At 36.3% G+C, this 20,577-nt stretch overlaps 1 protein-coding gene and 1 pseudogene across 1 annotated transcript; both read left to right on the top strand.

The window, feature by feature from the left end:
• Nucleotides 1-242: 242 nt before the first annotated feature.
• On the top strand, nucleotides 243-1,888 carry LOC127801532 ((S)-8-oxocitronellyl enol synthase ISY1-like). The gene is made up of 2 exons (XM_052336755.1): nucleotides 243-452; nucleotides 579-1,888. The coding sequence occupies exons 1-2, from the start codon at nucleotides 414-416 to the stop codon at nucleotides 1,710-1,712; spliced, it is 1,173 nt and encodes a 390-aa protein (XP_052192715.1). The 5' UTR covers nucleotides 243-413; the 3' UTR covers nucleotides 1,713-1,888.
• Nucleotides 1,889-8,423: 6,535 nt separating this feature from the next.
• Nucleotides 8,424-18,803, top strand: LOC127802257 ((S)-8-oxocitronellyl enol synthase ISY1-like; annotated as a pseudogene).
• The last annotated feature ends 1,774 nt before the right edge of the window (nucleotides 18,804-20,577 follow it).

A 20,577-nucleotide genomic window follows, 5' to 3' on the forward strand; every position in this document is an offset into this window, starting at 1 on the left:
GTATTTTTATGGGTTTTATGAGAAATATTTTTATCATTAATATATTTTTATATAATTTAAAATATACACAAATAAATAAAGATGTATCAATAACTTTATTCATATTTTATTGGGGTAAGTGAGAGGTAGGAGTCATGTACATGTCACGGTGTCAGCTGTATTATACTTTTATATATATATATAGATATATAAAATAAAGAAAAATAATTGAGTTTGAATATAAAAGCTTGGGGGAGATGACAATCTGAGCGAGCAGAGGCCAGAGGTGTACTGCAAATCATCTCGTCTTCTCGATAAACATAACACCACAGATAACCTCTCTCTCTCTGTATATTTGCCCTTCCATTTCTGCTTCTTCTCTTCAAACTCTACTTCTTCTTCTTCTTCTTATCTGCAACCCTAATTCCCCAATCATGAGTTGGTGGTGGGCTGGCGCCATCGGAGCTGCAAGGGCAAGTGCCCCCCCCCCCCCCCCCCCCCTCTCTCTCTCTCTCTCTATTTATATATATGTATGTGTGTGTATATGTGTGGAATTGAAGCTAACGGATGTTAATTGATGTGATTAATGAAATGAGCAGAAGAAGTCGGAGGAAGACGATGGGCCTCCCAAGTGCCAGAGCGTGGGCCTGATAATCGGCGTCACGGGAATCGTTGGCAATAGCCTGGCAGAGATCCTGCCGCTCTCCGACACGCCTGGAGGCCCCTGGAAGGTCTATGGGGTGGCGCGCCGACCCCGGCCGCCCTGGAACGTCGATCACCCCATCGAATATATCCAGTGCGACGTCTCCGATCCCGACGCCGCCGCCGCCAAGCTCTCCCCCCTCCAGGACGTCACTCACCTCTTCTACGTAACCTGGACCGACCGATCCACCGAGGCAGAGAATTGCCAGGCCAACGGAGCGATGTTCCGGAACGTTCTCAACGCCGTGATTCCGAATTGCCCCAATCTCCAGCACATCTGCCTCCAGACCGGCCGGAAACACTATCTCGGACCTTTCGAAGGCATCCGGGGTTCTCAAGCCCACGATCCGCCGTTCCACGAGGATCTCCCGAGGCTCGACGCCCCGAATTTCTACTACACTCTCGAGGATATTCTCTTCGAGGAGGTGCAGAAGAAGGAGGGACCAATCACTTGGTCGGTGCACCGCCCCGGCGTGATCTTCGGATTCTCGCCGTACAGCATGATGAACATGATTGGAACGCTCTGCGTCTACGCCACGATTTGCAAGCACGAGGGGATTCCTTTGCGGTTTCCGGGCTCGCTTAGCGCGTGGGAGGGCTACTTCGACGTCTCAGACGCCGACTTGATCGCGGAGCACCATATTTGGGCGGCAGTGGACCCGTACGCGAAGAACGAGGCCTTCAATTGTAGCAACGGCGACGTGTTCAAGTGGAAGCATTTCTGGAAGGTTCTGGCGGAGCAATTTGGGGCGGAATACGCCGAATTCGAAGAGGGGTCGGGATTGAAGCTGGAGGAGATGATGAAGAACAAGGAACCGGTCTGGGAGGAGATTGTGAGAGAGAACGGATTGGTACCCACCGAACTGTCGGAAGTTGGGAATTGGTGGTTCGTGGATTCGACGTTGAGCGTTGGAGGCTTGCTGGACAGTATGAACAAGAGCAAAGAGCACGGATTCCTGGGTTTCAGGAACTCCAAATCGTCTTTCCTATCTTGGATCGACAAGATGAGAGCTTACAAGATCATTCCTTGAGTTCAATATCATCTTCATCTGGGTCTCTCTCGATCGTTGACAATATGCTGCTAGTTGTGTTGTTCGAAGAATCCAATAATTAATCTCGAGCACGAACCTTGCCGGTTCGCGTTCATCATCGACGCCATTCTTGTTATCTTCCATTCTGGGACTGGAATTGCAATGATTGAAGCCCACATATGTATAAAATTGTTTTTTTACTTAAAAAACGTTTCTGAGTATTCAAATAAATTAATCACATTTTATAGTCACTTTTACACAAGACATTTAAAATACCTTTAATAAGATTTTAACATAAAAAATTCACATTATTCTTAGTCTCATTTATCAAAATATTCTTATCTCTTTTATATAATTTTTCTTCTCTCTCATCTTTCAACATTCACGTTACTCTTTTTTTTTCATTATCAAATTATTCAAATTCAGTTATTCTTAAAACATTCAATTTTTCTACTTGTTAGGTCATTCAATCTTCTTCATCAATCGCAACAACCTCACTGAAGTCACATTCATCAAGTTTTTTTCTCTCCAACAAACAATTTCACTCAATCTCAAGATATCGATTTGATTTGTATTTATTTTATTTTTAAAATAATTTTTATTTTCACATTGCTTATTAAGGTTATGTAGAATGATTATGGTTGTGAGCAAAACATATTTTGACAGATATCATTCAAAATCTGTATTAATTTGGGTAAAAAAAAAAAATTCAAAACTGTAAATCGTTATCGGGTTTTGTGGCCCACAAAACCCGGAAGTGAATTTTTTTAATTCTTCTTGATTTTTTCTTTAAATTAGTGTGTTTCATTAGCACTAAAACAATGTCTTTTTACGTTTATTGGATTAATTGAATATATATATCACAACAAATATCATTATCTTTCACTTTGAGTGTGGATGTCCATCCACTATCAACACAACCAATACATGATTAATTGTTCTAGTTAATATTAGATAAAACAAAGATAATGCTATGATAATAAATTTACTTAAAAATAAAATTATAATTTCTTAACAATAATTTATTTTTTGAGACTACTAGTGAGCAGTTTGAAAAAATTCCATTGCAAAAAAAAAAAAAAAAAAAATAGGACTTTGTGGGCCACAAAACCCGGCCACAAAAAAAATCAGGCTTTGTGGCCCACAAAGCCCGGAAATGAATTTATTTATTTATTTTTTTATTTTTCCTTCAAATTAGTTTGTTCTATTAGCACTAAAATGATATTTTTTTATGTTTATTGGGTTAAATAAATGTATATATCACAACAAACATCATTATCTTTCACTTTGTGTGAGGATATCCATCCACTATCAACACAACCAATACATGATTAATTGTTCTAGTTAATATTGGACAAAACAAATATAATGCTATGATAATAAACTTACTCAAGAATAAAAGTGTAATTTCTTAACAATAATTTATTTTTTAAGACAACTAGTGGGTAACTTGAAAAAATTCCACTACAAAAAAAAAATAAAAAAATGAGCTTTGTGGCTCACAAAACCCGGCCATCGAGCTTTGTTGCCCACGAGGCCCGATCGGACTTTGTTGCCCACAAAGCCAGTCACCGGGCTTTGTGGAAATGATTTTTTTTTTTAATTTTTCCTTCAAATTAGTGTGTTCTATTACTACTAAAATGATATTTTTCTACGTTTATTGAGTTAATTGAATGTATATATCACAACAAACATCATTATCTTTCACTTTGTGTGAGAATGTCCATCCACTATTAACACAACCAATATATGATTAATTGTTCTAGTTAATATTGGACAAAACAAAGATAATATTATGATAATAAACTTACTCAAGAATAAAAGTTTAATTTCTTAATAATAATTTATTTTTTGAGACTACTAGCGGACAACTTGAAAAAATCCTATTGGAAAATAAAAATGAAATTTGTGGCTCACAAAACCCGACCATCAAACTTTGTTGCTCACAAGGCCTAATCGGGCTTTGTTGCCAACAAAGCCAGCCTTCGGGCTTTTTAGCCAACAAAGCCCAGATATGAGTTTTTTTTTTAATTTTTTCTTCAAATTAATGTGTTCCATTAGCACTAAAATGATGTCTTTTTACCTTTATTGGGTTAATTGAATATATATATCACAACAAATATCATTATCTTTCACTTTGTGTGAGGATGTTCATCTACTATCAACACAATCAATACATAATTAATTGTTCTAGTTAATATTAAACAAAACAAAGATAATGCTATGATAATAAACTTACTCAAGAATAAAAGTGCAATTTCTTAAAAATAATTTATTTTTAGGACTACTAGCAAGCATTTTGAAAAAAATCCATTGCAAAAAAGAAAAAAAAATCGGGCTTTGTGCCCCACAAAGTCCGTTATTGTGATTTGTAGCCCACAAAGCCCGAAAATAATTTTTTTAATATTTTTTTGTTTTTTTAAATTAATGTGTTCCATTAGTACTAAAATGATGTCTTTTTATATTTATTCGATTAATTAAATGTATATATCACAACAAACATCATTATCTTTCACTTTGTGTGAGGATGTCCATTCACTATCAACACAACCAATACATGATTAATTGTTCTAGTTAATATTAGACAAAACAAACATAATGCTATGATAATAAATTTACTCAAGAATAAAAGTGTAATTTCTTAACAATAATTTATTTTTGAGACTACTAGTGGGCAATATGAAAAAATCCTATTGGAAAAAAAAAATCGGGCTTTGTTCCCCACAAAGCCCGCCATTGGATTTTATGGCTAACAAAACCCGAAAAGAATATTTTTTTTAATTTTTCTTGATTTTTCTTTGAAATTAGTTTGTTTCATTAGCACAAAAATGATGTTTGTTGTGTTGATAGTAGATGAACATCTCATTACAAAACAAACATAATGCTATGGTAATAAACTTACTCAAGAATAAAAGTGTAATTTTTTAACAATAATTTATTTGTGTGACTACTGGTGGGAACCTTAAAAATTCTCATTGCAAAAAAAAAAAAAAAAAATCAGGTTTTGTGGGCCCCAAAACCCGGCCTTCAGGCTTTGTTGCCCACAAGGCCCAATTGGTCTTTGTGGCCCACAAAACCCGAAAATAATGTTTTTTTATTTTTCCTTCAAATTTGTGTATTCTATTAGAACTAAAATGATGTCTTTTTTCGTTTATTGGGTTAATTGAATGTATATATCACAATAAACATCATTATCTTTCACTTTATGTGAGGATGTCCATCCACTATCAACATAATCAACACATGATTAATTGTTCTAGTTAATATTAGACAAAACAAAGATAATGCTATGATAATAGACTTACTCAAGAATAAAAGTGTAATTCCTTAATAATAATTTATTTTTGAGACTATTAGTGGGTAACTTGAAAAAATCCCATTGCAAAAAAAAAAAAAATCGGGCTTTGTGGGGCACAAAACCCAGCCATCAGGCTTTGTTGCCCACAAGGCTCAATCGGGTTTTGTGGCCCACAAAGCCCGAAAATGAAATTTTTTAATTTTTCTTAATTTTTTCTTTGAATTAATGTGTTCCATTAGCACTAAAAATTAAAAAATTAATAATTTTAAAAAATATTATTTATTTGTAAATTATTTTTTTTAGGGGAACCAAACATGGGTTCGAGACCCAACTAGTTATTAAATTATTAAAAAAATAATAGTAATTATTAGAAAATAATAATAATTTAATAGTTGAAAATTTATTATTATAATTATGATTTGCAATTATTATTACAATTGAAAAATAAAATAATAATCATTGAATGACGATTTTTCAATGATTTATTTAATAATACATATATATTTAAAAATTTTAATTATTATTATTTATTTAATTTTATTTATATGTAATAGTACATATATATTTAATAATAAAAAGGGGACCCACCGTGGGTTCAAGATCGACCTAGTATTAAATTATTAAAAATAAGAATTAGTATTGAGAAATAATAATAATATTTTAATAGTTAAAAATTTATTATTATAATCATGAGAGGTTTTTTGGATTTGACCGTGGGATTAAATAGAAATTTAACGTTTTTATTTGTTTTGTATTGAGAGTAATTTGGTAATTAATTGTCTTTATTTTTTTTTAATTAAAATAAGGTGTTGAAAAGTCAATGATTGGGGTGAAAGTGATAAAGTAGTTATTTTTTGTAACTACTTATTTGTAGGGTCTAAAAATGTTTTTTTTTTTTTTTTTTTTTGTAGAAAATGGCTAAAAACGAATTTTGTATTTGTGCGGGGTTGTTTGTTTCAATTTCCACGCAAAATAAATATACAATTTTTTTTCCTTCTTCCAGATTCTGCTACTCTCTGCCCTTTTGGCACAAAAAGATAAAATTCCTCAACTTAAGGGCCCCCAACTATCCCACGCTAAGGGGGAGGTTAATCAGGTACACGCAGGCCACGGTCGACAGGAGGTCCAGTACTGACTGCCCACAAGGACCCCACCTTAGAGGAGTATAATCCCACGCTGCGACTGGCCAGGTTGAAACCTGGATCCTTGACACCAATTTACCGCCCCGCAACCACACGTGCTACGCCCTGGGGCTACTCTCTGCCCTCTTGTAAGCACCCCCGCCCGGATATCCCAACCACCCGGTCTATCCGAACGAGTGCGCTCACAGAAGGGAAGAGGAATAGACAAAAGACAGAAATGCCCTGGCATGCATAAATAAGAAATTTAACAGCGGAAGCAAAACGGTAAACATGCATGCCCACAAGCACCCCGCTGATACAGCGGTCATGAAGTATATAAAAATACATACAGACCCTGTGCCAACAATAGGAGGTACAAATGACAACCTGGCACAGTTAAAAATAAAAGACAGCGACTCTAGCAAAACATCAGAGATGACGGGGGCAGCTAACTATACACCTTACCAACGCGGCCGGCTGCTAAATGGAACGATTCTCGCCCTCGGCCTTTGCTTTACCCTTACCTGGAATGATGGAAAGCAAGGTGAGTCGCAAGACTCAGCAAGTTTATAAGAAATGAAAGGCTATAAATAAAAGAAGAGACCATCCCAAACACAGCCCCACAAGTACACACAAGTCATGAGACGCTACAACACAACAGTGCAGTATAGTGAAAGCACATACCGGTCCTTGGGGCCCACACAAGACACCTGGCACCCAAGTCCCATACCAACCTGCCGCTGCCCTGGAAGGCAACAATATCCTCAACAAACCTGTGCGCACTGTCCCGGGGCGGTACTCCCGTCACCCGTATCCACGTCGGTACTCCCGACAACCGAGCCATAGGCTCCCTCGGAACGGTACTCCCGTCCGAGAACTAAATACTATCAGTAGCCATGCAATGCACATAAAATGCAATGGCGTAGTGAGCATCAACGTGATACCAGGCGCCCATACATCTAAGCATCAGGCCATGCTCCGCCCATATAGTAAGCCACACACGATGCATATGCCCGTGCTGGATGCATTATAATCAAGCTAAAATGCCCGTGACCAAGCATAACCAAATCATGTTAATCCCAACATGCAGCCCGTACCCATGTGCACATCAAGCCATGCAACGAGAATAAAATATAAGCAGGCATGCTATAATCACATAACGGCTAAGCAAGTTAGCAGTGCCTGGCACCGGTCAACGGTCAGTGGGTAGGAGAGACTCGCCGGTGGCCTAAGGTAGACCGTACGACAGTCACTCCGTCACCGAACCGTCGATCCCAGCCCCCTCTGCACAACCGCTCCAGCTAGAAAATAACCAAAAATCCAATTAATACCCGAACCGCTAAGAACCTAGCCCCGGGTGAGTACGGCATCATTCCCAACAGGCAGGGGGTGGCACAAACCCCCGTAGGCAACCAACGAATAAAACCCACGAGATCCATTTAATAAATTAAATCTTAAACTAATCGTTTAAAAACTTCATAATTAATTAATAGCCAAAACAAATGAAGAGAGGCCCAATAAATCGCCAACGAAAGAAACGACGAGATAGGTAAGAAAAATTTGTCTTATCAGAGATATCCTTAGGCTCGTTTGGTCCAAAAGTAGTAAAAATTATACAAACTGCAATATCCCAATTATTTGCCAAAATTAATAAAATTGGACGTAAAACGAAATTCTGACCGTACAAAATATTAATCACTAGCTGCTCTACATACCTGGATAATTAAATCGCGGATTAAACCTAATTTAATCCAATTTTTCAGCACCCAAAATCTCCCAATTCACGTCGCTGTTCTTCCCAATTTCCTCCGCTGCTGCCGACTAATTGCTCCAATAGCCTGTTTAATTGGCTGATTCGAGACGTTAAATTAAGAGGGAAATGCTTGGAGGAGAGGCAGCCACGTTGCTGCCCCAATTTCTTCTAATACGGCGCCGTTGGCGCTTCTCAATTACTGAAAACAAAATGATTTTTTTGCCATAAGTCAGCAAACAGCAAGGCATCACTTTAAACCTATATATTCACTTGAGCTAGCTAATTTAACACCTCAGCACTCACGCTACTCCCTTAGTCTTAGGGTTATTAATAAATAATTTATTATTCTTATGTTTATTAATATTATGATTCTTATACTTAATAGTATTATTATTAATATTAACTAAATATATATATATATGAATGACTACTTTAAATTAAATTAATGCAATAAACTAGTAACTCAATTAAATTACGATTTATGGGTCGTTACACCTCTTGTCTTAGCCTTCCCGTATACATATACATAATCGCCAACCATGAGCTGGTGGTGGTTGGCGCCATCGGAGCTGCAAAGGCAAGTCCCCCCCTCTCTCTCTCTCTCTATATATATATATATGTGTGTGTGTGTGTGGAGTTGAAGCTAAAGAATGTTTCTTGACGTGGTTAATGACTTAATGTAATGTGCAGAAGAAATCAGAGGAAGACGACGGGCCGCCCAAGTACCAGCGCATGGGCCTGATAATCGGCGTCACCGGAATCGTCGGCAACAGCCTGGCCGAGATCCTGCCTCTCTCGGACACGCCCGGCGGCCCATGGAAGGTCTACGGCGTCGCGCCCCGCGCCCGGCCGCCGTGGGATGACTACCACCTTATCGAATACATCCAATGCGGTGTGTCCGACCCCGACGACGCCACCGCCAAGCTCTCCGCTCTCCAGGACGTCACTAACATCTTCTACGTCACCTGGACCAAACGGTCCACCGAGGCCGACAGTATCCAGGCCAACGGATCGATGTTCCCGAACGTTCTCAACGCCGTGATTCCGAATTGCCCCAGTCTCCAACACATCTGCCTCCAGACCGGCCGGAAACACTACGTCGGCTCGTTCGAGAGCATCGAGAAGGGCACCGCACAGCTGCACGTTCCGACGTTCTAGAGGATCTCCCGAGGCTCGACGACCCGAATTTCTATCACACTCTCGAGGATATTCTCCTGGAGGAGGTGCAGAAGAAAAAAGAGGGAACAATCACGTGGTCGGTGCACCGCCCCGGCGTGATCTTCGGATTCTCGCCGTACAGCATGTGAACATGATTACAATACAAAAATAATTTTAATTTATTCTAAGTTAAACTTAATTAATTAATTAAATGAGTAAAATGAAGATTAAAAACTAACAAGAATAAATTAATGTAAAATTAAATTATTTTATGAGAAAAATTAATAAGTGGATGTAACTAGGATTTAAATTTCATTTAATTTAAGTTATGTAATTATATTTTCAATCCAATTCAAATCTAGAAATACCCTTATAGTATTTTAAAATTATTCGTATGTGATGGTGAATTTTTTTTAATTAATTAATAAATTTTCTCAAGTTTTCTTTAATTAAATTTTTGATCGGATGTCAAAAGAATAAATAAGCATTAATTTCTTTAGAAATTTCTAATCTTAAAAAGGAATTTGACTCATTAAGTTTCATCGATTCCCACACATGAGTTAATTATATCTCGATATTATAGTTAATTATGTAATTTTTATTGTCTATAAATCTAATTTATGACAATTCCTTAATTAGTTATGCATAAATTATTAATTTATTAAAAATAATCAATTTTTTAAAGCATTAAGCATAGGAATATAAATTCGTTATATAAATAATAGTGAGTTTTGAATTGAATTAAATAAATAATAAAATGATCTTAAAATTAAAATCTCTATGTAAAATAATTTTGCTAGACATTAAAATAAAAATTGGAGAGAAACTTCCTCTTTCTTTTTTTATTTTTTTTTCCTGTGTACTTCAATTTATAGGCATGTATTCCTTACTCCTTCCTCTGTCTGTACGCAGCCGCAATTTTCGTCTCTTTTTAATTTCGATTGTCTAATCCCTTCAATTTTTGCTTCAATATTTATTAAATATGTATGGCTTTTGATTCCATTCTTATATATTATAATAATATTATATGGTCCTCTCAACTCCCATCTCTCATAAATTTTATAATCATAAATTAATATTATAAAACAACAAATCAACTCTTTAATCTCAAATTCCTTCTTTGGCATCCAAAGTTCTCCTCCATTTTATTATATATAGGGCAGTACACGCCGCTTATTTCCAATTGGCTGCCTCTAATTTGCTACTTCAATTGCGCATGGAATGCGTACACCACCCACCCACCCACCCACCATACTCCAATTGGAGTTTTCTTCCTTCTTCAATTTTAATTCAATTTGGCTGCTCCTTATAAATTCATCTCTGCCATTGCGGCCGCTTATTTTGAATTTCTTTCCACCAAATTAATCTGTGTCACTGCTTCTTCAATTGAACTCTCTTTAATTACAATTCTTCCAATTTTGCCTTAGTCGTTGATTTTCTACTATTAATTTTTTAATATTGATTTATTAATTATTTTTTATTAATTTATAATATTAAAATTAATATTATAAATTAATTAAAAATACCCTCCTTAAAGATCATTTTCTTGAATTTATTGATTCCTACAAAAAAAAAATTCAAATTATACAAATATATATTTTAAGTAAAAAAAAACAACAACAAAAGATTAAGATAAAAAATAAATAAAATATATATATATATATACAATTAAGTCATATCAAATATCTTGGCCCGATCACTGGAAATAATAAATTTTTAAAATTTACAACATTAATTTTGATAATAATTATCTTATAATTATTTTATACCTATTTTCTGGCATAAAAAATAAATTGATTCAGATATATAAATATATTGATTTTAAGTTTCCGGTGAATGTTATTTTAAAATTATAAAATATATCATGGTGGAGATATGAAATCTGTTGAGCCGTATGTGTGACGCCCCGCCCCCACTACTAGGTGTCACAGTAACTCGTGATTACGGTCTCGGTCTATCTCAAAAGACAACTATATCCTATTAATATAAAATATTAAAATAATATAGACACTTTGGGTGGGGTCCAGACTCCGTCGTCTTCGAATTATCGAGAACTCGAGTTTTAAAGTACATAGGCAACGAAAATTTACCCGATTTTTGTGCTTGATTACGCCTTTAAAATATAAATTTAATTTCTGCGAATAAATCAAAACAAGTACCAACATGCTCATTAAAATATTTCAAGAGTCAAGCATATCTTATAATCTCAGCCGTCAGCCACCGTCACTTGGCCTCGCCTCCACCCGTCGGCCACTGCCGCTTCCTACGCGTCCACTGCCAGCCGACAACGCTTCCTCCTCAGCAACAACTCCCCACGAGCGCCTCCAGCCTCCACAACAGCGTTGCCTGGCCCCTGCATCAGCTATCTCCGGCCACCATCGCCGCCATTTGACGCTCAACTAGCCACTACAGTCGTTGCTGCTTCATCGTCTGCCATGGCAGCCTTTTGTGCTGCCGCCACTTCCAGCCACCAATGGCCGCACGTCTGTTGCTATTTCAGACCGCTATCGGCTACCCCCAGCAAGCCTCCGATGCCGCTTCAGGCCAACCAGCCATTGGCTACCGCCTCCCTCTCTCGATCTCTCATCTCCCAACTTTTTGCTTCACTCAGTCAAACTCTCTAATGAGAAGAAAAATCTAATTTTGTAGGATGCCTGGCCTCCAAGCACGCACATATATAAATATATATATATTACACATTTCAACCTAAAAAAAAATCCATAATTTCACTTAGAAATTCTGATAATTGCACTTGAAAAAATATTAGTTGCACTTAGACCCTAAAAGCCTTAAATAATTATCATCAAGCCTCTCAACATCTTGATTTCTCCAAAATTAATAATCGACATTTACTTGAAAAGACCAATTTTGTCATTGTGCCTTCACAAAACCTTTTCTCTCCCCGAAAATGCTTCAGAGTTGCCTCACTCACAAAGTCAAACCACTATTAGGGTCTCATTGACTTCCTAAATGTCCCTTATGACCATTTAGTACTGTCAATAATTCGAACTTATATAAAAATTATTCTGAAAATTATTTCCGATCTAATTGTTTTTAGCGTCATTAGCCTTACCTCGAAACGCTTGTCAACCTCGTGTCCTCTTTCCTGAACATCCAAGTCTCAAGACATTCCTTGTCGTCGATTCGGTAATTTATTAATTTTCTTAAAACCGCACATAGCACAACAAATCACCTTAAAATTCATAAATTAATTATTTTCAAAGTTAGGGATATTATAGTATACGTGGCCTACCTCAATTCACCATTTATATAAGTTCGGGTCAAGCCTAGCATTTCTAGACTCTTGACTCGACCCAACTCGACCTAACTTATTTTAGGACTCAACTTAGCTCGACTTTGTGGGCTCGATTAGGGGTGTTCAAAAAAATCGGTGCATCGCGAAAACCGGCCAAATCGAACCGAACCAAACCGATCCGATCGATTTTTTTTTTCGGCGGTCGAAAATGGTTTGGATTCTGTCCAAACCGCACGGTTTGCTGTTTGGACAGTTTGCAGTTCGGTTTTAAACCGAACCGCCCAAGAAAATAATAAAAAAAATTATTAAAAAAATGATTATTATAAAAATCTAATAATTGGTAGCCCATCCTATTTATTTTTTACACTATTTTGTCTTTATTTTTTGTTCCTATTTATTTACATTTAATTGTCTTTATTTACCAATATTTATGTCTTTATTTACCATTTTTAAATATCTTTTTTAGTGATTTTAAATAGCATTTCAAACTGCGGTAAACCGCACCAAATCAGACCACGGTCTGGTTTGATTGAAAAACCGCACTAGTGGTTTGGCGTGCTGAAAATGATTCAGACCGGCCAAATCGCACCGCGAACACCCCTAGGCTCAATTCATTGGTTTAGATCGAACTTTTTGATTTTATAAAAAATTAATTTCAAATTTAAAATTTTAACATTTAATTTCATAACTTAATAAATTTTAAATAATTTATATCTTATTAACATTTTATACATTTTTACAAAGAAAATTTATATCTTATAAAAAAGCATAATCACCTTAAAAAAGTTTTAAATATATAAATAAATATATATCTCTCATGATGTGATGGCCAATCACTTCTTTTTGTCTCAGGCTAAGTACTTGCAATGGAGGTAGGACTTGCTCTCCCGATTTTACTTCGACACTTGAGTCAGATTACCAGATCAAAAACGAGTTTAAGGTATGCAATTCAAAACTTCTTTGAATAAGAAAGAGTTCGATCCCCTACATCCTTCTAGCATTTCCTCTTTTATCCTCTTACTGAGGTGAAGATTCTTTTCAAATCACCAAGATCCTCTTCCTGTTCTTCCCGGAATCCTACTGATATGAATTCCATAATCACAACCGCCTCTGAGGAGTTTGGGGTAGTTCCTATCTCCATGATCCTCGACGGGATGATTAATCCCCAGGAATTCAGAGAGTCTTCATCAAGTAACAAGCCAATTGGTAAGTGTACCAATAACATTATTCTTGTTGGAATACGGCAACTTGTCCAATTACAAGATAGTATGAGTTGGACAACCCCAACTTGTTTGACATCTCCAATGAAAAGTAAATCAACTATGATTGTTGAACGTTAATATAAATAAAATATAAAATAAAATTGAAAAGTGAAAATAAAATTTTCATATGTTTAAAATTTAAAATTTTATTTTAAAACAAAAAGGTAATCTAACAAAATTTTCTCTTTCCATTTACAAAATGTTCAATTTATCTCCAAAGAAGTTTAAAAGTCAATCGGTCTATAATCTAAATAAAATTCAATTTATTTTTGAATCACATAAGTAAATTTGTTTCTGATTTATCTATAAATTGGGAAAACAAAGTAATCTCCATAAAATTAGACTTTTGATAGATTTTTATTGGTTTTTTAAATTTTCTTATTTTTTCTCGATAAATAAAATTTTTAATTGAATTTTGAAACATATTTATGCTTCTAATTCCAAAAGTTAGAAATTCGTAGCGACAACTATGATAAAAAATTGCTATAAATTATTTCATAGCGGCAAATTATATTACTTTTAAATCATGAGTACAACCTTCAAAAATACGACTAAATAATTCAAGAATAAAATATATTAAACATTCCTCTCATACAAAGACAAATTGTGTTTTAAATAATTATAAGATTTTAAAATTATTTTCTATTTTTTTTAAGTACTCGTCTATTGTTTTGTTTATTTTTTACGATTTTTAAAAGCAAAAACAAACAATACGTGATGCTATTTTTTTTTCCCTCTCAATTCAATAATTGACGTTGCTTTCATATGCTTAAAGATATATTTGATACCCCCAAGGCAACCTCCTATGGTTATATTTTTTGGCCATCACATTTCGTATTCGAGCCTAACAAGGAATAAAGTTAATAGTCAGAGCGATCATAAAAGTTAAAAATTATTTGTCACACTCACGTTTGTGGCGAGACTAGAGATAAAACTGGTCGTTGAATCTTCTGATTTATATCTCTTGTTGATATCGTGAGGGCGAACAATGTGTGTGCTCGTGATAGTGCATTAACAAAAAAAAAAAGATAAATTTGATAGTTTTATTTATAATTAATTTATAATAATATAATCGGGTGCAATTATTTAAGATAAATTAAGGATATAATGGTCATTTTCAGCATATAAATTTATTTTTTTTGACTAAAAAATAATATAATTTTTTTTCAAAAAAAATTAAATATCACAAGATACGAAATTAGAAAAAAATATAATGAATTTTTGGGTTAAATTATCAATCTAGTTTATGCTATCTAGGGATGGCAATTGCAACCGAAATCGTGGGGAACCGAACCGAAAACGAACCGATCAACGTGATTAAAAATTGTTTGACTGGATAATGGTTTGGTTTGAGAAAAAATCGAGTACTATTTCAATAGGTATGGTTTGGTTATGGTTTTCACTAAAATCAAACCAAAACCTGAATCGAAACCAAATCGTTGTGTGGATAACCAAACCAAACAAAACCGAACCAAACCAAAAAATCGAGTACTGTTTCAATGGGGCATCTGGGAAACCAGCCCACTTGCTTGCAAACCCATCCCAACCAAACCCACCCCAACCCAGCCCACTTGCAAACTCTTCTCTTCTTCTTTTTCTCTCGACCTCGCTCTTGCTCTCTCTCACCCTCATTGCCTCTCGCTCTCTACCTCTTCTCTCTTACTCATTCGATCGCCCTCGCGCTCACTCTCTACTCTTGTAGTATGCTCTTGCTCACCCTCTTGTTGGGTCTCTATTTCTCTCACTAGGGCTCGGCCCCTCTTGCTCTTGCTCGTCCTCGCTCTCCGCTTCTCTTACTCTCGCTTGCCCTCTGACCCTCGTTGCCTTTCTGCTCTTACTCTCGCTCAACCCCTGTTGTTTTCCTTTTTATGTGTTAAAATGACATGCTTTTTGGCCTTCCCTGTTGATGACATATTGGTTTGCTTAATTGAGAAATTTATGACATATTGCAGAAACAACTTCACGTTCTTGCTCTTCTTCATGCCACTCTTTCCATTTATTTTCTAGTTTCAGATGAAAGTTTGTATTTTTGGTCCATTCTAGATGTTTGAAATAGGTGTAGTTATTAATGCTCTGCTTTCGATCATTTCTTATGAATGGATGTTGGTTGCACGATCAATGTTAAGCTAGTAGTCCACATATAGCATAGTTAGCTGTTAAAGCTTGGCGTTGCTCCTATTAGTATTTGGTAGCTTATTGTTAGCAGTTTTACTTGGTAATCAGTGCAACATGGAGATTAGAGCCTAGCATAAATGATCATTTCTTGGTCCAAAAGGTGAAATCGTTCACCTCGGGCATCCCTCACACCCGGCCCGATAGGACGTGGGGGGAGGTTAATCATGGTGACCCAGCCAGACGCAGTAGCTAGACCCGAGTTCACCGCGCACAAGGAGCCCCCCTCACTTTGGAGAGAGGTACCTCATACTGCCGCTTGCGAGACTCGATCCTTAGTCTTGGTCCACGATTCACCACGAAAGGTCCTTTGTGCCCCCCTTCTTGACCAACTGGACTGCCCATGCGGGCATAAATGATCATTTCTGCATAAGAGAAAGACGGTGGGGGGCCTGAAACAGGTATGATAACGCAAGTTGTTTCGAGTTGCCCTCGGTATTGATTCATAGTACTTGAATCTTGTTCATATAAATACTACTATGCATTCTGTGTACTTGATTCTTGTTCTAATGTTCCTCATTTTTCTTTTCCATGTATTATAAATCAAAGATTGATGTTCTACGTCTAGTCTTCATCCATCGTGGAAGCACTTGTGAATTAGCTATAAAAAGAAACCATTTATATTTGTCTTTGTTCTCTCTTAGTATGAAGGGACTAAGGGCACTTTGTTTGGAACCATCATTAATCCCTTAGTTGAATTCGGCTTCATGCGGTTTCATTCATGCAGTAATACAGTAATATAGCTGAATAAGACTCAAACTCACTCACAATTTCTGGTTTATAAGATGATATGTTTTACTAAACACTTTATTCTTATATCTTCCTCTCTTATCTCTCATTTTCTTTTTTCTTGTTTTAGCTGGATCTTATTTCTTCCTTTCGACCCCCTTTGCAAATATGTTAGAACATCCTATATATGTGAGAGTAAAAACGAGTATATCTTTAATATTTTAGAACACTTAACTTATAAAATATTTTGAAGTTATCAAAATTTTTTATAAATGTTATTTGTAACCGTTTATCGTTGTTCGTCAGTATGGATCAAATTAAAAAAATTATGATTAAAATTAAAATTAAATAATTTGGTTATAATTTTTAATTTTTAAAATTAATGATTTAATTTTAATTTTAGTATTTTAAATTTGATGTGATTATAATTTTAACAAAAATCAAAACCAAATCCAACTATTGTCAATCCTAAATTGCTATATGAAGCAATATTTTATTGGGGATAAGTGAGAGGTAGAGTCATGTACATGTCACGGTGTCAGCTGTATTATACTTTTATATATATATATAGATATATAAAATAATGAAAAATAATAAATGGAATTAATTAGGTGTGAGATGGAATATAAAAGCTTGGGGGAAATGACAATCTGAGCGACCAGAGGCCAGAGGTGTCCTGCAAATCATCTCATCTTCTCGATAAACTCTCTCTCTCTCTCTCTCTCTCTCTCTCTGTTATTTGCCCTTCCATTTCTGCTTCTCCTCTTCAAACTCTCCCTTCTTCTTCTTCTTCTTCTTCTTATCTGCAACCCTAATTCCCCAATCATGAGCTGGTGGTGGGCTGGCGCCATCGGAGCTGCAAGGGCAAGTCCCCCCCCCCCCCCTCTCTCTCTCTCTCTCTCTATTTATATATATGTATGTATGCGTGTGTGTGTATGTGTGGAATTGAAGCTAACGGATGTTAATTGATGTGATTAATGAAATGAGCAGAAGAAGTTGGAGGAAGACGATGGGCCTCCCAAGTACCAGAGCGTGGGCCTGATAATCGGCGTCACGGGAATCGTTGGCAACAGCCTGGCAGAGATCCTGCCGCTCTCCGACACGCCTGGAGGCCCCTGGAAGGTCTATGGGGTGGCGCGCCGACCCCGGCCGCCCTGGAACGCCGATCACCCCATCGAATACATCCAGTGCGACGTCTCCGATCCCGAAGACGCCGCCGCCAAGCTCTCCCCCCTCCAGGACGTCACTCACCTCTTCTACGTAACCTGGACCAACCGATCCACCGAGGCAGAGAATTGCCAGGCCAACGGAGCGATGTTCCGGAACGTTCTCAACGCCGTGATTCCGAATTGCCCCAATCTCCAGCACATCTGCCTCCAGACCGGCCGGAAACACTATCTCGGACCTTTCGAAGGCATCCGGGGTTCTCAAGCCCACGATCCGCCGTTCCACGAGGATCTCCCGAGGCTCGACGCCCCGAATTTCTACTACACTCTCGAGGATATTCTCTTCGAGGAGGTGCAGAAGAAGGAGGGACCAATCACTTGGTCGGTGCACCGCCCCGGCGTGATCTTCGGATTCTCGCCGTACAGCATGATGAACATGATTGGAACGCTCTGCGTCTACGCCACGATTTGCAAGCACGAGGGGATTCCTTTGCGGTTTCCGGGCTCGCTTAGCGCGTGGGAGGGCTACTTCGACGCCTCCGACGCCGACTTGATCGCGGAGCACCATATTTGGGCGGCAGTGGACCCGTACGCGAAGAACGAGGCCTTCAATTGTAGCAACGGCGACGTGTTCAAGTGGAAGCATTTCTGGAAGGTTCTGGCGGAGCAATTTGGTGCGGAATACGCCGAATTCGAAGAGGGGTCGGGATTGAAGCTGGAGGAGATGATGAAGAACAAGGAACCGGTCTGGGAGGAGATTGTGAGAGAGAACGGATTGGTACCCACCGAACTGTCGGAAGTTGGGAATTGGTGGTTCGTGGATTTGACGTTGAGCGTTGGAGGCTTCCTGGACAGTATGAACAAGAGCAAAGAACACGGGTTCCTGGGTTTCAGGAACTCCAAATCGTCTTTCCTATCTTGGATCGACAAGATGAGAGCTTACAAGATCATTCCTTAAAGTTCAATATCATCATCTTCATCTGGGTCTTGATCGATCTTTGTCAATATGCTGCTAGACTAGTTGTGTTGTTCGAAGAATCCAATAATTAATCTCGAACACTACGAACCTTGCTGGTTCGCGTTCATCATCGACGCCATTCTTGTTATCTTCCGTCCTGGGATTGGGATTGCAAAGATTGAAGCCCACAGATGTCTTCCATCGTTTAGCAGATTCCTGTGTATCGCTCTTCCTTCATCAATCATATCCTTATTTCCATTAATTAATTAATAATATTACCTTATTCATGCTTGTGTTTATCCTGCAAAATAAAGATACCATTTTTTTTTCCCTTCTTCCAGACTGCTACTCTCCGCACTCTTGTCTTAGCCTTCCCGTATACATATATACATAATATACATTCAGATTTAAGATTGTTCGGAATAATGTTAAATTTAAATGTTGTTGTTACTTAGGTTTATGTTTAAGTATTTAAATAGTATTCCGAAAGCATTTCCTTCATGGAAGGGCGGGCCAAAACACGTGTTGCAGCTGCCCATCTAATCAAGACTGGTAGTTTCGACCAACAGCCCAGACTGGCTCCATGATTTCGCTCATGTTTGAGATTCTTTTTTTCTTTTGAAAGGACAAAATATAATAAAAAATTAAATTAATTATATATTTATTAGATCATATTATTAATATTCTTTAAATTATGAAATTTATCATAAATGATAAAAATATCTCTGGTATCTCACCGTCTCACCTTACCATTTTGGATGTAGAATATTTTAATCTTACATTTCACACTGTCTCACTGTCTTGAGTAAGAATAATTTAAATATTTTATCTATATCATGTAACTTAAAGCGTAAATTATGATATACCAATAATATAATTTATATCTATTTTTATAAAGATAACACAATTTTTTTTTATTTTTCTTTCACCATTCCCAATTGTAACTCTGTTTTGGATTATTATTTACAATTAAGTTTATGTTCAAATGAAGTTGATGGTTATATTAGTTAATTGGCAGTCAAATAAATAAATTCTAAACAATCCAGCAAGTTGTTGTAAAGTAAATTTTTTAGCGATACATTTTAGGTGAGCATTACCGAACTAATAAAATAGGTCAAACCAAATACATCAAAATGTGGTTAAAAATAGTCCGAAATTATAGATTAAGAATTGAATCATAGGATATGGGGATTTTGACAAAAGAATTTAAGAAAGAAGTGAATATGATGAATGGGATAAAAATTAAATTATGTGACTTTAAAGGGTTTAGAATTTAGAGTTAAAAAGGCTAAAATCTTGACCAACGTAAGTGTGATGTGAGGACTTTGGTGCTACTTGGGAAATGAGGTACCAAATATGAAAAGAATAAGAAATGACAGTAAAAGTCATTATGAGAGAGAAATAAGAATATCATTAGTTCGTGACAGTTAAAAAGATTGGTATAAGAAATAATTTTTTTTAAAAAAATATAGAGATGAGTAATATTTCAATTAAATCAAAATAGTTGAATTCACTTGTTTAAAATTATTGATTCGGTTAGTTTAAGTTGTAAGTTAGTTTGGTTTAATTTTTAAATTTGATAATTTTAGTTATCTTAACTCGATTCTATCTCTATATTAAAAAAAAATTAAAATAATTAACCTGACCAAAATATCAAAAACGAGTATTTGTACTTTTTATTTTGATTTTTTTTATTTATTTAATTTGAAATTTTATTTAATTAATTCAGCTCAATTTTGGCTAAAAATTCCGTCTATTCTATTCGGTTTGACCTCATAATCAACATTAAATTTAAGAAAATGAATCCTCAATCACATGTCAAAATGTCTAATCAACTACCAAATTATACAATTTTCTCACGAGACAAGGGATCCATTTATTTATATTATAAAGATTGTAAAGCTAATATAAAGAAAAAATGTGTAACAGCTCAACGTCTCTAGTTTTGGTTATTGATGTCCATAATAGAAAATTAGAAAAAGATTGATAAAG

Source organism: Diospyros lotus, chromosome 5, assembly GCF_014633365.1.
Source record: "Diospyros lotus cultivar Yz01 chromosome 5, ASM1463336v1, whole genome shotgun sequence".
NCBI lineage: Eukaryota > Viridiplantae > Streptophyta > Magnoliopsida > Ericales > Ebenaceae > Diospyros > Diospyros lotus.